Source organism: Salmo salar, chromosome 10 (genome assembly GCF_965601325.2).
Source record: "Salmo salar chromosome 10, fSalSal1, whole genome shotgun sequence".
Lineage (NCBI taxonomy): Eukaryota > Metazoa > Chordata > Actinopteri > Salmoniformes > Salmonidae > Salmo > Salmo salar.
In genome coordinates this window covers 112507565-112535299 of record NC_138300.1, presented here as the reverse complement: position 1 = coordinate 112535299, position 27735 = coordinate 112507565, and the positions used below count along the sequence as shown (strand labels likewise).

The window sequence follows — 27735 nt, the reverse complement described above, 5'->3', positions numbered from 1 at the left end:
GTTATCTATCTGGAAATTTGATTTCAACTGTTAGTCTGCTGTGGAACAGGACCCCAAAGATCGTCCTGACCTGACCGGCTGTTTTCCAGAAGAACTTAGTGTAGGTCTGTAGCCAAAAGGTGCATAACCGTAGGACCATTACCTGCCCCTATTAATCAACTGCTACTACAATGCTTAGTCTACCTGGGTAGTGTGTCACAAAGCAGAGTAGAGCTGGGACGATAAACCAAAAATGATCAAGACACAATACCGATCGCCTATCGCAGGCATTTTTCTGATATCGTCCATTACGTTAAGTAGCCTATAGTAGAGAAATGTGAAGTTTGAAATGAAATCAGGTTTCTAATATGGGTGATTTGTTCATGGGACAATTGATTGCTACAACCATCAAACTAGTAGTTTTAAAGGATAATAAAATAAACTGTGGTGCACATTATTATAAATGTTATCGTTCTATCGTTATTGTATCAATTCAGGCAATTTATTGCGATATGGATTTTTGTCCATGTTGCCCAGCTCTAAAGCATAGTCCGTTAAGTCAGCCAGCTGTCTACATCAGGGCTCTACAACCCTGTTCCTGGAGAACTACCTTCCTGTAGGTTTTCACTCCAACCCTGATCTAGCGCACCTGATTCTTATAATTAGTTGGTTGATAAGCTGAATCAGGTTAGTTGCAACTGGGGTTGGAGTGAACCTACAGGAGGGTAGCTCTCCAGGAAAAGGGTTGGAGTGGACCTACAGGAGTGTAGCTCTCCAGGAAAAGGGTTGGAGTGAACCTACAGGAGTGTAGCTCTCCAGGAAAAGGGTTGGAGTGAACCTACAGGAGGGTAGCTCTCCAGGAAAAGGGTTGGAGTGAACCTACAGGAGTGTAGCTCTCCAGGAAAAGGGTTGGAGTGGACCTACAGGAGTGTAGCTCTCCAGGAAAAGGGTTGGAGTGAACCTACAGGAGTGTAGCTCTCCAGGAAAAGGGTTGGAGTGAACCTACAGGAGTGTAGCTCTCCAGGAAAAGGGTTGGAGTGGACCTACAGGAGTGTAGCTCTCCAGGAAAAGGGTTGGAGTGAACCTACAGGAGTGTAGCTCTCCAGGAAAAGGGTTGGAGTGGACCTACAGGAGTGTAGCTCTCCAGGAAAAGGGTTGGAGAGCCTTGGTGTACATACACTGAAATATACTTAACTTTGTAGTTTTTATTTTTTTCGGTTCTAGTTCCAGATAAAGATTGTATTATGGGTGAGTGTTACTGCTGAGGAGAGATGACTCCTGTAGGTCCACTGTATATTGATCGTGTTTCAGAAGTCTTTTGTCCACCTGCTGCTGGTGGACTGTGGGTCAACCTCTCCCTCATTTGCATTCCTATGTTGATTGCTTTGTAGTGGTGAGCATGGTTTCTTCCATTGTTGCATAGCTAACAACAGCAGGGGACCTGGTTAGGTTTGTGCTTGGACTTTTCAGTGCCTGAGGGGAGAACGGCTCATAATAATGGCCGGAACGGCGCATATGGAATGGCATTAAACACCTGGAGACCATGTGTTTGATACCATTCCACTAACTCTGCTCCAGACATTACCACAAGCTTGTTCTCCCCAATTAAGGCGCCACCAACCACTAGTGGTGTCAAACTGACTGAACCTACGTTCAGACCAATGTCATTACACTTACCAAACCTCAGACGCAACATACTTAGAGCACATACTTCATGTGTTGTGAATGTTTAACATTTTATAAACAGCCTTAATTTAACTGGACCCCAGGAACAGTAGGTGCTGCCTTGGCAGGAACCAATGGGGATCCATAATAAATACAGACACTTGTGTTTTTTAACCAAATAACTCTGACTAGCATGAACTACAAACGGACTGCAATAACTACATACAGACTTCAAAAACTAGCTCCAACAGACTACGTGCACAGCATTGCAGACACAACTTACCACATACTCAGTCACAACAAAATACAGTGCTTAGCCTGTAAACAGGTGTATTCGACCCCAGTCAGTGTAACCAGAAACAACGTATCCCCTCCAGACATTTTAAGTCCACCGTTACCTCCACACTTACAGAGCTCATGTTAGGACAGCTATCCCAAAGATGGACCACAGCCCGTCGTTTCAAATGGTAACAAATGAGTCATAGTGGGCAGAACAAGCAAGGAGATGGGCAGAGCCAAGCATGAGCTAGCGTGATCCTATTGGCCTGTTCTGGCAAGACATTTGCATATTTATTTTAGGGAACGCCTACTCTGTGAAGTGCGCGTGTGTAATAACTCAATTCACCTTTGCACTCCTAAACAATGCCATTCTTTAAACTTTGGCAAAGGGTAAAGTCTACAAAACTTTATCCACTCTGTTTGTAACATATTCTAGTTTTGGGAACAGAAAACTGTGTTGAGATGTTTCATCGGTGAGAACATTTGCAGAATGTCGGCCAAAATCCGTCTCGTTCCATCTTCTCCCACTGCCGGCCACTGGGCTTGGAAACACCAAGTGGATGCTTCACATTTATACATCTGGTGAAATATCTGTCTCATTGTTCTATTTGTGGCTATCCCCTGCCTTCCCCTGCATCGCCCATCTCCCACCAACATATATACACACACACACACAAGGGTCAGGGAGGAGGTCATTGACCTGGCAGTTGGGTAGCTAACAGAATAGCTACATGGACTATCTGAGCTGACTCTGAAATTGTATTCGATTTTTGCACTCTCTATGCATACTCACAGGACTCTACATACTTAATCACACTGACACTCCAACACACATTTAACATGCACACACATTTACACTGACTCCACACGTACCTCCAGTATACCTGCACATTGTAAATATGGTATTGGGACTGACCCTGTATATAGCTTCTTACTTTTTCCTATTTTTATTTCTCATGTTTTTGTTCTACCTTATGTTATTTTTTGGGCTACATTGATATTGATTACTGCGTTTTTGGGTTTGGAACTTGCAGGAAAGGCATTTCACTGTCCTTGTGCATGTGACATTAAAACTAGAATTGTATTAGGTTTGGGTTTTGACCTCACATCGTCTTACCTGGTTTCATTCTGATGGCCTTTTGCCCTGCACTGTATGTAGAGGTTACTAGGAGAAATACTCTTAGAACTGGTGGATGTACATAGCAGAGCAGCAAAGAAGGCTGAAGGTGCTTTGTGTTGGTTCTGACAGGCTGTAGTGTGAGCCGGCCACAGCCACACAAGTCTGACACCGAGTTCATGCCACCACATTACTGTGTGTAGTCTTTTGCCATCATATTAGACTGAACCACTCAACTGAGATACTTTATAGACCAAGAAAACTAATCTTATAATGGCGTCTTTGTGTATGCTTTGTGTGAATCCATGCATTTTAAAGGGCTTCACACATCACACCGAATGTGAATCTCCCGTTTCGTCTACCGATCATTCAGCGCGCTGTTGACGTCTGTGATGGCTGATATTTTCTCGCGGTTAGTACTCTGTTCGCAAGTACTCTCGGCTGCAAGCGCTATTGGTGTGTTCCAGCCTTTAGTGGTTGATGTGACCTGTAGATAAAGACAATGTGTAATTGGTGGATTCATCTCTGCCTCAGTATCCAGCTTGGGCATGAAAACTGCTAACCATATGATATTCAAATCAAATTTGTCATATGCGCCGAATACAACCGGTGTAGACCTTACCGTGAAATGCTTATTTGCAAGCCCTTAACCGACAATGCAGTTCAAGAAAGAGATATGAAAATATTTACTAAAGTCAAAAATAAATAAATAAAAAGTAACACAATACAATAACAAGGCTATATATTAGAATGTTAACATGACTACAAGTATTTAAAAAAAATAAATTACAATTATTTTTAACCAGGTAGGCTAGTTGAGAACAAGTTCTCATTTACAACTGCGACCTGGCCAAGATAAAGCAAAGCAGTGCGCCAAAAACAACACAGAGTTACACATGGAATAAACAGACGTACAGTCAATAACACAATAGAAAAATCTATATACAGTGTGAGCAAATGTAGTAAGATTAGGGAGGTAAGGTAATAAATAGGCCATAGTGGTGAAATAATAACCATTTAGCATTAACACTGGAGTGATACATGTGCAGATGATAATGTGCAAGTAGAGATACTGGGGTGCAGAAGAGCAAAAATAAATAACAATATGGGGGTGGGCTATTTACAGATGGGCTATGTACAGGTGCAGTGATCGGTAAGCTGCTCTGACAGCTGATGCGTAAAGTTAGTGAGGGAGATGTCTCATTTTGTTAATGACATCGCTAAAGTCAAGGATCGGTAGGATAGTCAGTTTTATGAGGGTATGTTTAGCAGCATGAGTGAAGGAGGCTTTGTTGCGAAATGTGAAGCCTATTCTAGATTTAATTTTGGATTGGAGATGCTTAATGCGAGTCTGGAAGGAGAGTTTACTGTCTAACCAGACACCTAGGTATTTGTAGTTGTCCACATATTCTAAGTCAGAACCGTCCAGAGTAGTGATGCTAGTTGGGCTGGCGGGTGTGGGCAGCGATTGATTGAAGAGCATGTATTTAGTTTTACTAGCATTTTAAGAGCAGTTGGAGGCCACGGAAGGAGTGTTGTATGGCATTGAAGCTCGTTTGGAGGTTTGTTAACAGTGTCCAAAGAAGGGCCAGAAGTATACAGAATGTTGTCATCTGCATAGAGGTGGATTAGAGAATCACCAGCAGCAAGAGCGACATCATTGATATATATACAGAGAAAAGAGTTGGCCTGAGAATTGAACCCTGTGGCACCCCCATAGAGACTGCCAGAGTTCCGGATAACAGGCCCTTCAATTTGACACACTGAACTCTATCTGAGAAGTAGTTGGTGAACCAGGCGGGGAGTCATTTGAGAAACCAAGGCTATTGAGTCTGCCGATAAGAATGCGGTGATTGACAGTCGAAAGCCTTGGCCAGGTCGATGAAGACGGCTGCACAGTACTGTCTTTTATCAATGGCAGTTATGATATCGTTTAGGACCTTGAGCGTAGCTGAGGTGCACCCATGACCAGCTCGAAAACCAGATTGCATAGCGGAGAAGGTACGGTGGGATTCAAAATGGTCGGTGATCTATTTGTTAACTAGGCTTTCGAAGACTTTTAGAAAGGCAGGGCAGGATAGATATGGGTCTGTAGCAGTTTGGGTCTAGAGTGTCTCCCCCTTTTAAGAGGGGGATGACCGCGGCAGCTTTCCAATCTTTGGTGATCTCAGACGATATGAAAGAGAGGTTGAACAGGCTAGTGATAGGTGTTGCAACAATTGCGGGAGATAATTTTAGAAAGAGAGGTTCCAGATTGCCAAGCCCAGCTGATATGTAGGGGTCCAGAGCTGTTGGCCAGGGTATGGGTAGCCAGGTGGAAAGCATGGCCAGCCGTAGAAAAATGCTTATTGAAATTATCGTAGATTTATCGGTGGTGACAGTGTTTCCTAGCCTCAGTGCAGTGGGCAGCTGGGAGGAGGTGCTCTTATTCTCCATGGACTTTAGTGTCCCAAAACTTTTGGGAATTTGTGCTACAAGATGCAAATTTCTGTTAGGAAAGCAAAGGCTAGCTCTTTCAAACTGACTGTATATTGTTCCTAACTTCCCTGAAAAGGTGCATATCGCGGGGCTAATCGATGCTAATGCAGTACGCCACAGGATGTTTTTGTGCTGGTCAAGGGCAGTCAAGTCTGGAGTGAACCAAGAGCTATATCTGTTCTTCTACATTTTCTGAATGGGGTATGCTTATTTAAGATGGTGAGGAAAGCACTTTTAAAAGAATAACCAGGCATCCTCTACTGACGGGATGAGGTCAATATCCTTCCAGGATACCCGGGCCAGGTCGATTAGAAAGGCCTGCTCGCTGAAGTGTTTTAAGGAGCGTTTGACAGTGATGAGGGGTGGTCATTTGACCGCGGACCCATTACGGATGCAGGCAATGAGGCAGGGATCGCTGAGATCCTGGTTGAAGACAGCAGAGGTGTATTTAGAGGGCAAGTTGGTCAGGATGATATCTATGAGGGTGCCCGTGTTTACAGATTTGGGGTTGTACCTGGTAGGTTCCTTGATAATTTGTATAAGATTGAGGGCATCTAGCTTAGATTGTAGAACGGCCGGGGTGTTAAGCATATCCCAGTTTAGGTCACCTAACTGTACGAACTCTGAAGGTAAATGGGGGGCAATCAATTCACATATGGTGTCCAGGGCACAGCTGGGGGCTGAGGGGGTCAATGACAAGCGGCAACAGTGAGAGACTTATTTCTGGAGAGATGGCTTTTTAAAAGTAGAAGCTCGAACTGTTTGGGCACAGACCTGGATAGTAAGACAGAACTCTGCAGGCTATCTCTGCAGTAGATTGCAACTACGCCCCCTTTGGCAGTTCCATCTTGACCTAAAATGTTGTAGTTGGGGATGGAAATTACAGGATTTTTGGTGGCCTTCCTAAGCCAGGATTCAGACACGGCTAGGACATCAGGGTTGGCGGAGTGTGCTAAAGCAATGAATAAAACAAACTTAAGGAGGAGGCTTCTGATGTTAACATGCATGAAACCAAGGCTTTTACGGTGACATAAGTCAACAAATGAGAGCGCCTGGGGAATAGGTGGGGTACTGGGGGCCACAGGGCCTGGGTTAACCTCTACATCACCAGAGGAGGAGTAGGATAAGGGTATGGCTAAAGGCTATAAGAACTGGTTGTCTCGTGCGTTGGGAACAGAGAGTAAAAGGAGCAGAATTCTGGGCGTGGTAGAATAGATTCAGGGCATAATGTACAGACAATGGTATGGTAGGATGTGAGTACAGTGGAGGTAAACCTAGGCGTTGAGTGACGATGAGAGAGATTGCATCTCTGGAGGCACCAGTTAAGCCAGGTGAGGTCTCCGCATGTGTGGGGGGTGGGACAAAAGAGCTATCTAAGGCATGTTGAGCGTGACTGGGGGCTCTTCAGTGAAATAAAACAATAAGGACTAACTGAGACAGCAGTAGACAAGGCATATTGACATTAGAGAGAGGCATAAAGCAATCACAGGTGTTGATCGTGAGAGCTAAGACAACAAGTAAATGGCGATGAGAGGGTAATTTAGGTATGCATAGGACCTGAGTTCGAGGCTGGGGCCGACAGATAAACAAAAAGAGGTGCCACGTTAGTGAATAGTCCAGCAGGCAGCTGTGTAGCCGAGTGATCATAAGGTCCAATGAACAGCAATATGTGAGTCAGGGAGCCGTTCGGTAGTCAGTACTACGCTAGGCGAGCGGGAGACAACGGCGTTCAGAAAGCTAGCGGGCCAGGGCTAGCGGGTGGGTCTTTAGCGACATCGCAACGGAAAAGCCTTTTCATATTTGCACAGTACAATATACTCCCATTATAAGATTGATGCTCATATGTAGGTCTAGCCTATACAATGTACCTAGCTGGAGTGCGCAGTGAGATGACAACATATGAACAATACTTATTCAACTGAGAATATAATACGCCTATCACTGACAACATACAGTTGAAGTTGGAAGTTTACATACACTTAGGTTGGAGTCATTAAAACTCATTTTTCAACCACTCCACAAATTTCTTGTTAACAAACTATAGTTTTGGCAAGTCGGTTAGGACATCTACTTTGTGCATGACACAAGTAATTTTTCCAACAATTGTTTACAGACAGATTATTTCACTTATAATTCACTATCACAATTCCAGTGGGTCAGAAGTTTACATACACTAAGTTGACTGTGTCTTCAACTTCTTATGGAACAGTGGGATGCTAGCGTCCCACCTTGACAACATCCGGTGAAATTGCAGAGCGCCAAATTCAAATTAAATTACTGTAAATATTTAACTTCATTAAATCACAAGTGCAATACATCAAAATAAAGCTTATCTTGTTGTTAATCCAGCCAAGGTGTCAGATTTCAAAAAGGCTTTACGGCGAAAGCATACCATGTGATTATCTGAGGACAGCGCTCACACAAAACATTACAAACAGTAACCAGCCAAGTAGAGGAGTAACATAAGTCAGAAATAGCGATAAAATTAATCACTTACCTTTGATAATCTTCATATGGTTGCACTCACAAGACTCCGAGTTACCCAATAAATGTTAGTTTTGTTCGATAAAGTCACTCTTCATATCCAAAAACCTCAGTTTTGTTAGCGCGTTTTGTTCAGTAATCCACTGTCTCAAACAACATCCGGTGAAATTGCCGAGTGTGAAACTCAACAGAATAGAAATTCTCATAATAAACATACATGAAAGATACAAGTGTTATACATCAGCTTAAAGATAAACTTCTTGTTAATCCAACCACTGTGTCAGATTTCAAAAAGTCTTTACGGCGAAAGCAAACCATGCTATTATCTGAGAACAGCGCCCAGTAGACAAATCATTGCAAACAGTAACCAGCCAAGTAGAGGAGTAACAAAAGTCAGAAATAGTGCTAAAATGTATCACTTACCTTTTGATGATCTTCATATGGTTGCACTCCCAAGACTCCATGTTACACAATAAATGTTCGTTTTGCTCGATAAAGTCACTCTTTATGTCCAAAAACCTCCGTTTTGTTAGCGCGTTTTGTTCAGTAATCCATTGGAACAAAGAGCGGTCACAGCAGGCAGACGAAAAATTTAAAAACTACCATAAAAGTTCATAGAAACATGTCAAACGATGTTTATAATCAATCCTCAGGTTGTTTTTGTCATAAATAATCGATCATATTTCAATCGGACAATAGCTTGGTCAATAGAAAAGGAAAAACAAGAAAGCTACGCTCCCGGTCACGCGCAGGACTCATGTCTGGAAATTTCCACTGTCCTCTCATTGAAAATGGTTTTTCTCCCTCATTTTTCAGATTAAAAGCCTGAAACAATGCCTAAAGACTGGCCACATGTAGTGGAAGCCATAGGGATCGTGAACTGGGTCATAAGTCTTTGTATGGTGGATAGGCTTTCAATGGAAAAACAGCCATTTCAAAATAATAGCATTTCCCGGATTTTCTCAGGTTTTCGCCTGACATATCAGTTTTATTATACTCACACATTATTTTAACAGTTTTGGAAACTTTAGAGTGTTTTCTATCCAAATCTAACAATTATATGCATATCCTAGCTTCTGGGCCTGAGTAGCGGGCAGTTTACTTTGGGCACGCTTTTCATCCAAAATTCCGAATGCTGCCCCCTATCCCAAAAAAGTTAAACAGCTTGGAAAATTCCCAAAAATGTCATGGCTTGTCATGGCATGGTTATTTGACATAATTTGAGTCAATTGGAGGTGTACCTGTGGATTTATTTCAATGCCTACCATTAAACTCTGTGCCTCTTTGCTTGACATCATGGGAAAATCAAAAGAAATCTGCCAAGACTTCAGAAAAAACTATTGTAGACCTCCACAAGTCTGGTTCATCCTTGGGACCAATTTCCAAATGCCTGAAGGTACCATGTTCATCTGTACAAACAATAGTACGTAAGTATAAACACCATGGGACCACGCAGCCATCATACCGCTCAGGAAGGAGATGTGTTCTTTCTCCTAGAGATGAACGTACTTTTGTGCGAAAAATGCAAATAAATCCCAGAACAACAGCAAAGGACCTTGTGAAGATGCTGGAGGAAACCAGTACAAAAGTATCTATATCCACATTAAAACAAGTCCTATATCGACATAACCTGAAAGGTCGCTCAGCAAGGAAGAAGCCACTGCTCCAAACCCGCCATAAAAAAGCCATGGGTCTTCCAAATGGACAATAGACCCCAAGCATACTTACAAAGTAGTGGCAAAATGGCCTAAGGGCATCAAAGTCAAGGTATTGGAGTGGCCATCACAAGCCCTGACCTTAATCCCATAGAAAATTTGTGGACAGAACTGAAAAAGTGTGTGCGAGCAAGGAGGCCTACAAACCTGACTGTTACACCAGCTCTGTCAGGAGGAATAGGACAATTCACCCAACTTATTGTGGGAAGCTTGTGGGAATACTTATTTTTCCACCATCATTTGCAAATAAATTCATAAAAAATCCTACAATGTGATTTTCTGGATTTTCTTTTCTCATTTTGTCTGTCATAGCTGACGTGTACCTATGATGAAAATTACAGGCCTCTCTCATCTTTTTAAGTGGGAGAACTTGCACAATTGGTGGCTGACTAAATACTTTTTTCCCCCACTGTACATACATACATACATACATACATACATACATACATACATACATACATACATACATACATACATACATACATACATACACCGTGAGGGAAAAAAGTATTTGATCCCCTGCTGATTTTGTACGTTTGCCCACTGACAAAGAAATGATCAGTCTATAATTTTAATGGTAGATTTATTTGAACAGTGAGAGACAGAATAACAAAAAAATCCAGAAAAACGCATGTCAAAAATGTTATAAAATGATTAGCATTTTAATGAGGGAAATAAGTATTTGACCCCTCTGCAAAACATGACTTTGTACTTGGTGGCAAAACCCTTGTTGGCAATCAGAGGTCAGACGTTTCTTGTAGTTGGCCACCAGGTTTGCACACATCTCAGGAGCGATTTTGTCCCACTCCTCTTTGCAGATCTTCTCCAAGTCATTAAGGTTTCGAGGCTGACGTTTGGCAACTCGAATCTTCAGCTCCCTCCACAGATTTTCTATGGGATTAAGGTCTGAAGACTGGCTAGGCCACTCCAGGACCTTAATGTGCTTCTTCTTGAGCCACTCCTTTGTTGCCTTGGCTGTGTGTTTTGGGTCATTGTCATGCTGGAATACCCATCCACGACCCATTTTCAATGCCCTGGCTGAGGGAAGGAGGTTCTCACCCAAGATTTGACGGTACATGGCCCCGTCCATCGTCCCTTTGATGCTGTGAAGTTGTCCTGTCCCCTTAGCAGAAAAACACCCCCAAAGCATAATGTTTCCACCTCCATGTTTGACGGTGAGGATGGTGTTCTTGGGGTCATATGCAGCATTCCTCCTCCTCCAAACACGGCGAGTTGAGTTGATGCCAAAGAGCTCCATTTTGGTCTCATCTGACCACAATACTTTCACCCAGTTGTCCTCTGAATCATTCAGATGTTCATTGGCAAACTTCAGGCTGGCATGTATATGTGCTTTCTTGAGCAGGGGGACCTTGCGGGCGCTGTTGTCACAACTGTTGTCACCTTCTCACCAAGCTGCTTGGCGATGGTCTTGTAGCCCATTCCAGCCTTGTGTAGGTCTACAATGTTGTCCCTGACGTCCTTGGAGAGCTCTTTGGTCTTGGCCATGGTGGAGAGTTTGGAATCTGATTGATTGATTGCTTCTGTGGACAGGTGTATTTTTATAAAGGTAACAAGCTGAGATTAGGAGCACTCCCTTTAAGAGTGTGCTCCTAATCTCAGCTCGTTACCTGTATAAAAGACACCTGGGAGCCAGAAATCTTTCTGATTGAGAGGGGGTCAAATACTTATTTCCCTCATTAAAATGCAAATCAATTTATAACATTTTTGACATGCGTTTTTCAGGATTGTTTTGTTATTCTGTCTCACTGTTCAAATAAACCTACCATTAAAAGTATAGACTGATCATTTCTTTGTCAGTGGGCAAACGTACAAAATCAGCAGGGGATCAAATACTTTTTTCCCTCACTGTACATAATTACATACATACATACATACATACATACATACATACATACATACATACATACATACATACATACATACATACATACATACATACATACATACATACATACATACGATATGAATAATGTAAGATATGTAAACATTATTAAAGCGGTATTGTATAAAGTGGGTCTCAATGATTGGGTCTCAATGTAGGCAGCAGCCTCTCTGAGTTTGTAATTGCTGTTTAGCAGTCTGATGGCCTTGAGATTGAAGCTGTTTTTCATTATTTCGGTCCCAGCTTTGATGCACTTGTACTGACCTCGCCTTCTGGATGGAAGCGGGGTGAACAGGCAGTGGCTCGGGTGGTTGTTGTCCTCGATGATTTTTGTTGGCCTTCCTGTGACATCGGGTGCTGTAGGTGTCATGGAGGGCAGGTAGTTTGCCCCTGGTGATGCGTTGTGCAGATCTCACTACCTTCTGGAGAGCCTTGCGGTTGAGGGCAGGCTGTGATACAGCCCGACAGAATGCTCTCGATTGTGCAGCTGTATAAGTTTCTCAGGGTTTTGGGTGACAAGCCACATTTCTTCAGCCTCCTGAAGTTGAAGAGGTGCTATTGCGCTTTCTTCACCACACTGTCTGTGACCATTTCAGTTTGTCTGTGATGTGTATGCCAAGGAACTTAACTTTCCACCTTCTCAACTACTGTCCCTTCGATGTGGATAGGGGGGGTGCTCCCTCTGCTGTTTCCTGAAGTCCACGATCAGCTCCTTTTGTTTTGGCAGTTTGATAAAGGCATACATAACTTTGGTGGCAACCAGCTGTCACTTTCTGTTACCGTGGTTACCTGGCCTGCCCTATGAGCAGTAGAAACGGATGGCTCAGGGTCGGGTTTCTGTGGTAACTGCCCACTACTGCTATTTTTGTTTTAGTGAGAAGCTTAGTTGGTAACAAGAACCTAAGGGAAGTAAAAAAAAAAAAGTGTTTTATTTTATATTAAGGTGTTTTATTTATTTATTCACAAATGGCCTAGATGGTTTTTCAAGGGACTGCTGAGATAGAGCTTTGTTGGACGGTGTTTACTGTTGTAATAAACAATCCAGATCAAGTTGACCTGTCACTGACCAGTGTCTTTTCAATAACCTTTTACAGTAAAGCATGTTGCTGCTTAATTGAGGCACACTTTGATAATGTTTGCACTCACACTGGTACAATTTCTAATGGTCCAAAGCCAGTTTGCCAGAACAGGTGGATTTACCGGTTGCGGTCTTATTCAGCGGAAATGACATGTCCAGTAAGCTTTGGTCCCTCAGGCTTCAGTAAGCTTTGGTCCCTCAGGCTTCAGTAAGCTTTGGTCCCTCAGGCTTCAGTAAGCTTTGGTCCCTCAGGCTTCAGTAAGCTTTGGTCCCTCAGGCTTCAGTAAGCTTTGGTCCCTCAGGCTTCAGTAAGCTTTGGTCCCTCAGGCTTCAGTAAGCTTTGGTCCCTTAGGCTTCAGTAAGCTTTGGTCCCTCAGGCTTCAGTAAGCTCTGGTCCCTCAGGCTTCAGTAAGCTCTGGTCCCTCAGGCTTCAGTAAGCTCTGGTCCCACAGAATCACACCATCAGCTGAAGCCTATCAAAGCCACCCTCAGAGCTATAGCAGTTCCCCTTATCCTCAGGCGCCTCAGTCAGTAAGTCAGTCTGACTAAGTGTGGCCTCCATGATATGTGGATGAAGTATGGAACGAGAACCACTGTTTGAAGAGTCAAACAACCTGATCCCTCTTCATGTTGACAGCTAGGTTGGTGATAGTGAGGGAGCTTTCAAGGACACCGATGTATTAGATGTTCCGCTTTGTGTTTTGAAATGCAAATGCATTCAACTCATTGATGTTGTTCAAGCATCTCTCTTCAATGCATGTTGTTGAGAAGAAGTCAAGACAAGCTCAGAGCAGAGAGCCCTTATTGTAGTTGGTTCAGAGGGATCTTCTTTAGAAAATCATCACATTCATCGTCATGTTCCTGTTCCTTCACTACTGTTCCACTGTATGATTTAGACCAATCACATCAGACATTTAATTACATTGGGCTCTCTGGCAGTTGTCAGGTTCTTATTAGGCTCTATTGGAAGAAAGGCAACAGAAAAATATTACAGAGCAGGTGCTGGATTTGTGTTTTCATTCAATAAATGAAGAGTGAAACCACACCCACTGCATTCTATTTTCCTACGTGGTTTATTGACAATGTTTCAACCACTCAGGTCTTTTATTAGGTCCGGAAAGACAACATCCCATCTCCAAGCTGGTTGAGACATGGCATCAATGGAGTGGACTATTTCAATTCACACACTCTCTAGCTACGTCTTCTAACGTCTTCTAGTCTCGTGTAGGGTCGTTGAGAGGGGTTGTCATGGTTACCTTTTCATGCGGAGGTGAAAGAGCAGCCCACCCCCACATTAAAATGGGAGCTTTTGATTGGTTGAGCCGCTGGTTACAGACCCCCTCCTGATTCTACAGTGTCACTAGAGAGGGCAGACTAGTCATGCATTATGATTGGCCTGGCCAGCTGTCACTCAAAAACAGCTGCCTATCACGTACACAGAAGCTGGACTGAGGGCATTGAGGGCCCCCCCCAAGCACATTGTGTGTGGTTTGATTTTCCTGTGGTGGGTTTCTCTGGCTATCATCACAGCGGATGTCACAGAGAAATGGAAGGTGAGTTATAGTCTATACTAGAGTCTGTGTTGTAGCCTACGTAATGTGCATCAGCTTCTCTTTACACAGCTTGAGTGGGGTGAGATGGTGAGCTCTATTCTGTTGGGTTATCTTTTGGGCTAGGCTTTAGGCTAGGTTAATGACCTTTTGATAGTGTAGTGTACAGTTGCTACATAGAGTGAAACTACTGTTCGTTTCTATTCATGAACTCAACAGTTTGCTTGTGTGTGGGTGAGCCGAGGGGCTGTTCATATAAACATTAACCTGTGCTGTGTGTTTGTTTACACTTGTGTGTGTGTGTGTGTGTGTGTGTGTGTGTGTGTGTGTGTGTGTGTGTGTGTGTGTGTGTGTCTGTGTTCATATATTGAAGTTATCTGCTAGCTTGTGTATACATAAGGATCCATAGAGCTAGTTTAGAATATCAGTGTCCCTGGCAGATAGACCTGTCCTGTGTCCCCAATGCCACTATATTCCCTATATAATGCAGTGTTTTGGACCAAGGCCTGTAGGGAATAGAGACCTGTTTCTGTTCTTGGTCATTGTTGCTGGGAAACACCAGGCGACTCCATTGCCTTATCAATAAACCTGAATGTGAGTCAGTAGGTAAATGAAGAAGACGCAAAGGGCTCCCTATCTGATATAAGGTTGAGCCATATTAAACATACAGTACGTGTGTGGGTGGGGATCCCAGTGACGGATCTCAATGCAGGGTTATATTCGTTAGGGAACACTCTAGCAAAACGTTTTGCAACAGACAACAAAAACAAGTGTTTATTATTGGCCAGGTAGTCCCTCCCTGTTTCAGTCGGTTTTCTTCCGTTTTGTGCCTAATGAATACAACCACCAGCTCTTGGATAGTCATTTTATCCAGACCATTTCATTTAAATGAAGCCATAACCCTTCATCATCCATGCGAGTGTCTCACCCTCCCCTGGCTGTCATAACAGGTGAGATGATACCCGGCCCACTTCCTGTGTTCCCAAAAGGTCACATAGGTAGTTAAAACACAAAATGGGCCGTGCTGCGGCGGCTGCGGAGCGTCCCTAAAAGCCATCCATACGGGCCGAGACAGATGTGGATGCTTATCGCCTCCGCAACCGCAAACATGTGGGCATTACTAGCCAAACCACAGTGATACAGAGGGGGACATTCTATGAGGAGAATATAGTGAATGGACTCCACACAGAGCTCTAGTAGTTTCTGACTGTGTGTGTGAGTTCTCATTCTGATCAGAACACTTTCTATTATCATTATCAGCAGTCACCCGGGTGTCCTTTCCTTACTGAAGGGCACATACTGTATCTATTGGTCTGCAATGACATTTAGTTTTTTCTCTGCTAGAATCGCTGTATTGATTATCAAGCCAGTTTACATTTTCTGTAGACATGGTACCACCGACGGTGGGTCAGCTGAGCCTTAATGAATTACCAATTTATGCTACCTCATATTTACACTGATGTTACAATGTTCTCAATCTCTTACAACAGTTAAACTAGTACGAGTGAAGCCCTTGTAGTATTGATATTGCAGTGTCACAATGCAACTCATCAGAGCATCCAGGTTCAGGCTTATTTATCACACCATTAATTGAATTTCCTCTGTGCTATTATGATGTTTAAAGGTGCCAGACAGACTTGACTCTGCATCCGGTTCTGCAACACCACATTTTACATAGGCCTATACGTCACACTACAGGTCTCTTCCTCTCCCATAGTGTGGTCTATGTCAGGTCTGTGGGGCTGTGGTTCCTCCATAATGCCCCCCTCTCAGTAGGAGAGGAGACCCACTCCAGAAGGGTGAATAGGCATAGGGGCCCAGCTGCTACTGTGGTAGAGGATGGGCGTGTGTGTCTGGTTGAGAGGAGGGCTGTCTGAGTCCCAGCCGATCGCTCTATAACTGGCGTCTCCCTAAGAAGGAACACCCGGCTTCCTTCTGGAGCAGCATCCAATAGCATCCTGTTATCCCCACTATAACTGTACAAGTATTTCTCCTACAAACAGCCTAATGAGCCGCCGGCCTTAGTGCTGTTTGCACCCCCCCACACTCAGAAACTAGGCCTAATTGAAACCAACGGAAGGGAAATTGAACGTTTAGGTGGCGTTAAACTTGTGAACATTCAATTATGTTTTCTGCCCAGGAGAAGGGATTAAAACTGTTACAGCTACACCATACTACCAGGGATGCAGTTGAGCGGGGTTTGTCCTCCTTTACCACCACATCCTTGTATACTACATTACCCACAATCCCACATTGAGGCCGAACCCTCCAACAGATAACAGCAGCCCTGTCCACCTCGTAATGAGATGATCTGGTTGTAGTGTTATGGGAGTTCTGCATAGGGCTTTAGCTGAGAAGAGGATAGCTGCAACTCAATATGTAGACCCGGAGTGTAGACCCGGAGTGTAGACCCGGAGTGTAGACCCGGAGTGTAGACCCGGAGTGTAGACCCGGAGTGTAGACCCGGAGTGTAGACCAGTGGGTGTCAATAGGAAAGTAGTGGGCATGTGGAAAGGAAAGTAGTGGGCATGTGGAATGGAAAGTAGTGGGCATGTGGAAAGGAAAGTAGTGGGCATGTGGAAAGGAAAGTAGTGGGCGTGTGGAATGTGGGTGAGTCAAGTGCTCTGCTATAGGTTAGACAGTTTTGATTGAGCTGTGTTTTTTTCTTCTTATTTTATCTTCTGTTTCTTACCACATAACTACCGTGAGCTTCCGTATTGCTTGAGTTTGGACTTCTGTTTTTAAGCCAGAGGAGAAGTTAGTCGTATTTCAAGGTTCGTTTTACCCAAATAATTGTACATTTTCAGTTATAAAGTACTGATGATGGGTGTACTCTTGTTTCATGCGTTGTATGCGTGTGCTTACTGTGACTGTCACTCTGATACTAGGCAGCTACTTCCCATGCCTTTGCCAGACAGTCAAGCGGGAACGAAGGGCACTGTGTCCCGGTGTTGTTGCTGTTCATGCCCTACCTTTTGACGAAGTTGTATGTGCATGTATAATGGTGACATCTAGATGGTTACCAGTATTAGTTAGGGTAAGTGTATCCTATATTAATCAAGTGTATGATAGCTACAGATGCGGTCAAATATATTGCCACCGTTGCACGGTTCACGCTTCCTTCTAAATATAAATTGAAAAAGCATTTGGTGTTCACCCGTGTAGGCCTATTTGTTTGATTTACAACTGCGCAGGACCCCATTTTCATTTTTTGTAAGTGCAATTGTGTCATAAATGGCACCGGAGGGGATGGCTGCTGTTTTACGGGCCCCTAACCAACTGTAATATTTTGTTTTTGTTTGTAACTTATTTTGTACATAAGAGAGGGTACCAGCAACATTATGACCGAAAAGAGCTTCTGGATAGCAGAACATTGATTACTCACCTCGAGCTGGACAAAGATTTTTTTTCTTTAATGATTCCGAAGCGAAGGATATGCTGCTTCTCCGAGACAAGGTCCAAATCCCTGTCATTCGCGTGAAGAAAACGATCGGGGTGCCTTGTGAGAATTCGTCGGCGAGTGGGTAACCCGCCTCCCACATCCGTTCTATTGGCCAACGTGCAATCACTGGAGAATAAACTGGATGATCTCCGTTCAAGACTATCCTACCAACGGGACATTAAAAACTGTAATATCTTATGTTTTTCACTGAGTCGTGGCTGAATGACGACACGGATAATATACAGTTGGCTGGGTTTTCCATGCATCGGCAGGACAGAACAGCTACGTCTGGTAAGACGAAGGGTGGGGGTGTGTGTCTTTGTCAATAACAGCTGGCGCGCGATGTCTAATATTAAAGAAGTCTCGAGGTATTGCTCTGCTGACGTAGAGTACCTCATGATAAGCTGTAGACCACACTATCTAGACCATCTATATTTTACGTAGCCATCTATTTACCACCACAAACTGATGCTGGCACCTAAGACCGCACTCAACGAGCTGTATAGGGCCATAAGCAAACAAGAAAATGCTCATCCAGAAGCGGCACTCCTAGTGGCCAGGGACTTTAATGCAGGCAAGCTTAAATCCGTTTTACCTCATTTCTACCAGTAACCAGAGGGGAAAAAACTTTAGACCACCTTTACGCCACACACAGAGACGCATACAAAGCTTACCCTCCATTTGGCAAATCTGACCATAATTCTATCCTCCTGATTCTTGCTTGCAAGCAAAAACTAAAGCCGGAAGTACCAGTGACTCGCTCAATACAGAAGTGGTCTGATGACGTGGATGCTACGCTACAGGACTGTTTTGCTAGCACAGACTGGAATATGTTCCAGGATTCATCCAATAGCATTGAGGAGTATACCACCTCAGTCACCGGCTTCATCAATAACTGCATCGACAACGTCATCCCAACAGTGACAGTACGTACATATCCCAACCAAAAGCCATGGATTACAGGCAACAGTCGCACCAAGCTAAAGGCTAGAGCTGCCGCTTTCAAGGAGCGGGACACCAGTCCGAAAGCGTATAAGAAATCCCTTTATGTTCCGGACGACTGTGTGATCACATTCTCCGTAGCCAGTGTGAGCAAGACCTTTAAACAGGTTAACATTCACAAGGCCGTGAAGCCAGACGGATTACCAGGATGTGCACTCAACCCTCTGCAACTGGATCCTGGACTTCCTGACGGGCTGCCCCCAGGTGGTAAGGCTAGGCAACAACACATCTGTCACGATGATCCTCAACACGGGGGCCCCTTAGGGGTGCGTGCTTAGTTCCCTCCTGTACTCCCTGTTCACCCACGACTGCATGGCCAACCACGACTCCAACACCATCATTAAGTTTGCTGACGACACAACAGTGGTAGGCCTGATCACCAATAACAATGAGACAGCCTATAGGGAGGAGGTCAGAGACCTGGCAGAGACCAACAACCTCTCCCTCAACGTGATCAAGACAAAGGAGCTGATCGTGGATTACAGGAAAAGGAGGGCCGATCACGCCCCTATTAACATCGATGGGGCTGTAGTGGAGCAGGTTAAGAGCTTCAAGTTCCTTGGTGTCCACATCACCAACAAACTATCATGGTCCAAACACACTAAGACCATTGTGAAGAGGACACAACACCTTTTCTGCCTCACGAGACTGAAAAGATTTGACATGGGTCCCCGATCCTCAAAGTTCTACAGCTGGATCATCGAGAGCCTCCTGACTGGTTGCATCCCCACCTGATATGGCAACTGCTCGGCATCTGACCGTAAGGCGCTACAGAGGGTAGTGTGTATGGCCCAGTACATCACTGGGGCCAAGATTCCTGCCATCCAGGACCTATATACTAGGTGGTGTCAGAGGAAGGCCCAAAACTTTTCCAAGACTCCAGCCACCCTAGTCATAGACTGTTCTCTTTGCTACCGCACGGCAAGCGTTACCAGAGCGCCAAGTCTGGGTCCATAAAGCTCCTTAACAGCTTCTACCCCCAAGCCATACGTCTGCTGAACAATTAATCAAATGGCCACCGGGACTATTTACATTGAACTCCCCCGCTCCCCTCCCCTCCTAACCTGTGCCCCCCGCATATTGACTCGATACCGGTACCATCTGTATATAGTCTCGTTATTTTATTTTAAAAATTACTTTAGTTTATTTAGCAAATATTTTCTTAACGCTATTTCTTGAATTGCATTGTTGGTTAAGGGCTTGTAAGTAAGCATTTCACGGTAAGGTCTACACCTGTTGTATTCGGCACGTGACAAATAACTATTTTATTTGACCGCATCTGTAGGAGTAAGCATTGTGACGGCGCAACACACAGATGTTTCTTTAAGTGCCTAATGTTTATGCAGAAACAGGAAAGATGCTAATAATTTTTGTATATAACTGAGCTTTCGGTCAGGCGACCTCCATCAGAGCTGACTAAAAGTCCACTGACAGAAAGCTCCGCTATATTAAAATAAATTTGCCTTTGACTGGAAGTGTGTAGAGACCTTTTCCTGTTTCTCCATTTTGCCTTTTGCCTCCTTCATAAATCAGCTTTGGGTGTGCGGTTGATTCAGCCGATTATCTATACACAAGTATGCATAAACAATGTATAGATAATCGGCTGAATCAACCGCACACCCAAAGCTGAGTGGTTCCCAACCTTTTCCGGTACCACTAACTGAATTTTACTCTGCCTGGAGTTCCCCTGAAGTACCCCCTCGTGTGCATTTAACCAGTAGGCCTAAGGTTTAATGAGTTTTCAAGTACCCCCTGTGGATAGGCCAAGTACCCCCAGGGGTCCTCGTACCCCTTGTTGGGAACCACTGGTTTAGCTGATGTAATGCATTATAAATTATGCCTGTACCATGTTTGACTGATTGTTTTTAGTGTCTCAAAACTAATTTTGAGTGGTCCACAATGTGGTTTGTAAATCTATAATTTGTATCATTGTGGAGTGACACTTAAATACATTTTTCAAACTTTAACCAAGTCAAACCACGTGTCTGATATCCGCTGTTCCGTGTTGCAGGACTTTGGTTGTTCTTGGAGAAACATGTTGCATTAGAATTGTGTATAAAAGCCTTTGAATTCCTGTAATATGGGCTAATGTGGTTGATGCCACTGGGGGTAATCACTGTAGGTCTATTGTTGCTAATGCCATGGTGGTGTGTGTAATACTAACAATGCTGTGTTTGTCTGTATCTCCTCTACAGTAAGTATGTTTCTGAACACCCTGACCCCCAAATTCTACGTGGCTCTGACGGGGACATCCTCCTTGATATCAGGACTCATACTGGTAAGTTAATGATATTATATTCATATTATGACATTTAGCACATTTATCCAAAGCGACTTAGATCAAATGATTCTATTATATTGACAAGATAGTCGAGTGACCGCTCTAACAATGGAAATGCATGTCCTCAAAGATGGAAGGCAGGTGGGAGGAGGCGAGATCAGGTGGGACCATTCTAGCCAATGAGAGGGCAGATGTACGTGTCAACAACAGGCACAACTGCGATATAAAATTGTCAACTTTGCCAAAATGCCACATGTCCACTTTTATTTAAGTGCTTTCATAACAACCTAACAATTACAGAACTTCTATTCAATCAAATATACCGCACGTAGCAATTACATTTTTGTTGGCCAAATTCAACACGCTCTCATTGACCTCCATACAAAAAGTTAACAGATTTTGGGTGGAGTAAACCCTCTTGCTTTGCCCCTTCCTCTCCGCTTACAGTCCAGTGAGCGCATACATTTGACTATATGATGATATATATACCATTTAGCAGAAGATTTGTATACAAAGCAAGATATTTGCAGTACAGGGAGTGCATAGCCTACACTACACTTAAGTATTGTGTGATGCCAGTGGGAATTGATCCCCCAACACTGGTGTTGCTATCACCAGGCTCTTACCCACTGAGCCACACAGCACCACCAAGTTGAGCCGAGTGAGTCTGTTGTACGGTGAGAGTGAACTGTGCTAGAATGATCTTTCTTCCAAAGAAAATGAAAACTAAAACATAAGAACTACGGTAGCTTTAACTAGCGAACCTCATTCCTCTCTGTGGGTTGGCCAGTTTGTTCAGTTGCCTGGTAACGACGATGAGTCTCATAGGGCTCTTAAGCCTTCATTGTGTCCTATGAATAAATACAGTGGAGATGAGATTATATGTGCCTGGACTGTGATGTGTTAAAATACAGTTGGATTCTTGTTATATTAATTACAGTCAGTTGAGACTAAGATGGTTAGGTAATAGAGCATTACTGTATCAACAGGACTATAAGTAATGTAGACAAGGCAATACCAGTTGTGGATGACTTTCCAGATACAAACAGTCAAGGTGTGTGTGTGTGTGTGTGTGTGTGTGTTGAAATAGAGTTGTGTATTGGGCCCTGTCTTGATTAGGCAATGCTAAAAGAACCATGTTAGAAAGTGTGCACATCTTTGTGCAGATGGTTTTAATTTCATATTTTAAGAGCATTAGGGCTCTTCAGAAATGAGAAACCCTGTGCTAGCCTGTGTTACACTTAAAGTGGCTTGTTACCAAAAATCAAAGACCCTCTAAGTCGAAGACAGTCCTATCAAACCTACCCAAAGGACATTCAACTAAATCGACTCGGCCCTAAAGACCGATTTGGAATAGATCAGTCATACCAATTATACAGTCACATATTGTTTCTCTCTGACCCTACTGAATCCTCCCTGAATCAACTGCCTCGTGTCGGTCTCCTGTCAGATATTTGAGTGGTGGTACTTCAGGAAGTACGGTACTTCCTTCATCGAGCAGGTGTCAGTGAGCCACCTGCGCCCTCTGCTGGGCGGCGTGGACAACAGCTCCCCAACCAACTCCAACACCAGTAATGGAGACGCAGACTCCAACCGACAGAGTGTGTCTGGTAAGACTCAGAGATTTACTATATGGGTAGAGCATTCACTACATATATAGAGCATGTACTAGGTATAGAGCATTTACAAACGAGGTAAAGCCTTCAGTGAGCGTTCACCAGAGTGTTCACTGTTAGTGACCCAGCTCCTCAGTGAAGAACCTGAGACTCTGGTTTACTAAAGCCAGATTGAGTATATTGTTGTCCCCCAAGATGAAATGGGGAGGGGACTGTGGATCTGTCTCCGTTCGTACGTTAGTCCCACGCGATATCTCAGACAGCACTGGGACGATTTTGAGGGAACTTGGGTGAATGATGCGTCTTGCCATAGAGATCTGGCATTTACGTAATGACACTGATTGGCCCGAGGTGGAAACTACAGTAATTAACTTAGATTTGTTAGTCATATCTGATATCCCAAGTGGTGGCGCTGCATCATTTATGGGGGCCGACATGTTTATTGTTGCCTTGTTGGTAGAAGAAAAGACACAGCCCAGCTCATTAACAGATAGAGAATCTGCCTACACATTAGAGCATTAGGCCTACTACAGACAAATAGAGCATTTAGGCCTACTACAGACAAATAGAGCATTTAGGCCTACTACAGACAAATAGAGCATTTAGGCCTACTACAGACAAATAGAGCATTTAGGCCTACTACAGACAAATAGAGCATTTAGGCCTACTACAGACAAATAGAGCATTTAGTACCATTGAGTGCTTTATTGTTCGCTCCAACACCAGTGAGAAATCAGTGTGTTTTTGTTTTCGTTGAGTGAAATGGGATTATCTGAGCTGTGTTGAATCAACACGGCATGATTGGTGAAATTGCTTTAGAATTATTTGCTGGTGTAATCCCTGTGTCTGGGGAAAGGAGGGGGATTTTAAGATGGACTGGCTAGTGATGAAGACCTGTGGATTTGGTATGCAGTCTGGTAGTACTAACCTGAAGCTTATGAAGTTGCCTTACTGTAGTGTAATTTAGTGTAGGAATTTCATGATGTACACTTGATCCCTAACTTGCTCAGGAGTACATTTAGGAGTCTACTTTGTCGAATACGCCTACAAACCATCCCGAACAATGTCTTTCTCCTCTTGTACCCTCAGAATGTAAAGTATGGCGAAATCCACTGAATTTATTTCGAGGGGCGGAATATAACCGGTGAGTCACATGATCCCTTCCTCTCCTCCGTCACTCTCCCTTAAAGTACCCCTGTTTCTCTCCACATCTCCTCCGTGTTCTTCACGCTTTTCCATACTCTGTCCTGTTCTTCCCTCCTTCCCTCTCTCTGTTTCTCTGCCCTGCTATGTCCACTCTTGCTCTCTCACCTCGAGAGAGTTGGTAGTAATGGCTGGGTCTGATATGGTGTCAACAGGCTGAGAGAATCTCTGCCTCACCAGGAGCCCATGTTATTAGATCAGTGATGCCTTTTCTCTATTACGTTTCTCTCTCTCCACTTTCATTCTTGATCTCTCTCTCTAGATCTGTCTCTAGATCTGTCTCTAGATCTGTCTCTAGATCTGTCTCTAGATCTGTCTCTAGATCTCTCTCTCTCTAGATCTCTCTCTAGATCTCTCTCTCTCTAGATCTCTCTCTAGATCTCTCTCTAGATCTCTCTCTCTCTAGATCTCTCTCTAGATCTCTCTCTAGATCTCTCTCTCTCTAGATCTCTCTCTAGATCTCTCTCTCTCTAGATCTCTCTCTCTCTAGATCTGTCTCTAGATCTCTCTCTCTCTAGATCTCTCTCTGTCTAGATCTGTCTCTAGATCTCTCTCTCTCTAGATCTCTCTCTTTCTAGATCTCTCTAGATCTCTCTCTCTTTCTAGATCTCTCTCTCTTTCTAGATCTCTCTCTCTCTCTCTCTAGATCTCTCTCTCTCTAGATCTCTCTCTCTCTTTCTAGATCTCTCTCTTTCTAGATCTCTCTTTCTCTCTAGATCTCTCTCTCTCTCTCTCTCTCTCTCTAGATCTCTCTCTTTCTAGATCTCTCTCTCTCTCTAGATCTCTCACTCCCCCCAGACTTTTAGTAGAACCATGAACATTATTTGAACCGTGTGTGTGTGTCTACCAGGTATACGTGGGTGACGGGCCGAGAGCCACTCACATATTACGATATGAATCTTTCGGCACAAGACCACCAGACCTTTTTCACATGTGACTCGGACCACCTCCGGCCAGCTGACGCCAGTAAGGAACACGCACACATCACCCAGACACACTCGCATCACCCAGACACACACACATCACCCAGAGACACTCGCATCACCCAGACACACACACATCACCCAGAGACACTCGCATCACCCAGACACACACATCACCCAGAGACACTCGCATCACACACATCACCCAGACACACACACATCACCCAGACACACACATCACCCAGACACACACATCACCCAGACACACACACATCACCCAGACACACACGCATCACCCAGACACACACGCATCACCCAGACACACACGCATCACCCAGACACACTCGCATCACCCAGACACACTCGCATCACCCAGACACATCACCCAGAGACACTCGCATCACCCAGAGACACTCGCATCATGCATCACCCAGAGACACTCGCATCACCCAGAGACACTCGCATCACGCATCACCCAGAGACACTCGCATCACCCAGAGACACTCGCATCACCCAGACACACTCGCATCACCAAGACACACTCGCATCACCAAGACACACTCGCATCACCCAGACACACACATCACCCAGACACACACATCACCCAGACACACACATCACCCAGACACACACATCACCCAGACACACACATCACCCAGACACACTCGCATCACCCAGACACACACGCATCACCCAGACACACGCATCACCCAGACACACGCATCACCCAGACACACGCATCACCCAGACACGCATCACCCAGACACACACATCACCCAGACACACTCGCATCACCCAGACATCACCCAGAGACACTCGCATCACCCAGACACTCGCATCACCCAGACACACGCATCACCCAGACACACGCATCACCCAGACACTCGCATCACCCAGACACACTCGCATCACCCAGACACACTCGCATCACCCAGACACACTCGAATCACCCAGACACACTCGCATCACCCAGACACACTCGCATCACCCAGACACACTCGCATCACCCAGACACACTCGCCACACTCGCATCACCCAGACACACTCGCATCACCCAGACACACTCGCATCACCCAGACACACTCGCATCACCCAGACACACTCGCATCACACACATCACCCAGACACACTCGCATCACACACATCACCCAGAGACACTCGCATCACACACATCACCCAGAGACACTCACACATACACACACAGCACCTAGAGACACACACACACACACACACACACACACACACACACACACACACACACACACACACATCACCCAGAGACACACACATCACCCAGAGACAGACACACACACACACACACACACACACACACACACACACACACACACACACACATCACCCAGAGACACACACATCACCCAGAGACACTCGCATCACACACACATCACCCAGAGACACACACACACACACACACAGCACCCAGAGACACACACACACCCAGCACCCAGAGAGAGACACAGCACACCCTGTCACTCACCCCATCTCCAGGGAGGTGTGATTCATGTTCACAGGTAGTATCATACCTCTCTGACGTCAATAACACTTACTAATGTGTGTGTGTTTTTAGTAATGCAGAAAGCGTGGAGAGAGAGAAACCCACAGGCACGAATCTCTGCTGCACACCAATCCCTGGAGCTAGAGGAGTAAGTAGTTACCTCTTTCACCTACAGAGATGCTGTGTAACATGGTTGGACTCTTCAATGAGGTCTCTTCAACTCTTCCTCAGTTGAGGTTGTATCAACTCCACCTGTATACTGTTGTGTATATACAGCCTGACTATAAAGTGTGAGATACACACAACATTTTCACATCGTCTTTCAGGATACTTGTTTTTAGGGGTCAACAGCATGACAATTCTCCTTTGTGCTTAGTGTGTGGTCTTCCCATGTGTCTTCCTCCAGCTACACTACATGACCAAAAGTATGTGGACACATGCTTGTCAAACATCTCATTCCAAAATCACGGGCGTTAGTATGGAGTTGGTCCCCCTTTTGCTGCCATAACAGCCTCCACTCTTCTCAGAAGGCTTTCCACTAGATGTTGGAACATTGCTGCGGGGACTTGCTTTCATTCAGCCACAAGGGCATTAGTGAGGTCGGGCACTGATGTTTGGCGATTAGGCCTGACTCGCAGACGGCGTTCCAATTCATCCCAAAGGGATTCGATGGGGTTGAGGTCAGGGCTCTGTGCAGGCCAGTCAAGTTGTTCCACACCGATCTCGACAAACCATTTCTGCATGGGCCTCAGTTTGTGCACGGGGGTATTGTCATGCTGAAACAGGAAATGGCCCTTCCCCAAACTGTTGCCACACAGTTGGAAGCAGAGACTGCACTAGAATGTCATTGTATACTGTAGCGTTAAGATTTCCCTTCACTGGAACTAAGGGGCCCGAACCATGAAAAACAGCTCCAGACCATTATTCCTCCACCAAACTTTAAAGTTGGCAGTTGGGCAGGCTCCTGGCATCCGCCAAACCCAGATTCGTCCTTCGGACTGCCAGAGGGTGAAGCGTGATTCATCACTCCAGAGAACACGTTTCCACTGCTCCAGAGTCCAATGGCGGCAAGCTTTACACCACTCCAGCCATCACTTTGGGGCGGCAGGTAGCCTAGTGCTTAGCGTGTTGGGCCAGTAACTGAAAGGTTGCTAGATGGAATCCCCGAGCTGACAAGTTAAAAATCTGTCGTTCTGCCCCTGAACAAGGCAGTTCTAGGCCGTAATTGTAAATAAGAATTTGTTCTTAACGGACATGCCTAGTTAAATAAAGGTAAAAAAAAATGTAAATGTTAAAAAAAAAAAGAACTTGGCATTCAACAAGCTTACCACTTTACAACTGAGCCGTTGTTGCTCCTAGACGTTTCCACTTCACAATAACAGCACTTACAGTTTACCGGAGCAGCTGACTTGACGAACTGACTTGTTGGAAAGGTGGCATCCTGTCCAACAACATATGGAGATTGCATGGCTGTGTGCTCTATTTTATACATCCGAATCCACTC

General features: G+C 44.6%; 1 protein-coding gene across 7 annotated transcripts in view; it reads left to right on the top strand.

The window, feature by feature from the left end:
• The window catches only part of LOC106561549 (suppressor of tumorigenicity 7 protein homolog), a 70896-nt gene that overhangs the window by 23117 nt on the left and 20044 nt on the right, over positions 1-27735 (top strand). For 3 of the 7 annotated variants that reach the window (XM_014125636.3, XM_014125638.3, XM_045688440.2), the window contains exons 2-6: positions 20888-20970; positions 22424-22583; positions 23679-23733; positions 24643-24758; positions 26304-26379. In XM_014125636.3, coding sequence (XP_013981111.1) covers positions 20893-20970; positions 22424-22583; positions 23679-23733; positions 24643-24758; positions 26304-26379 — 485 coding nt within the window. In that variant the 5' untranslated portion in view covers positions 20888-20892. Of the gene's footprint in view, positions 1-14111; positions 14252-16575; positions 17023-17066; positions 17286-20887; positions 20971-22423; positions 22584-23678; positions 23734-24642; positions 24759-26303; positions 26380-27735 lie in introns of those variants that run through there. The other 4 variants (XM_014125634.3, XM_014125633.3, XM_045688441.2 and 1 more) reach the window with 3 other exon arrangements.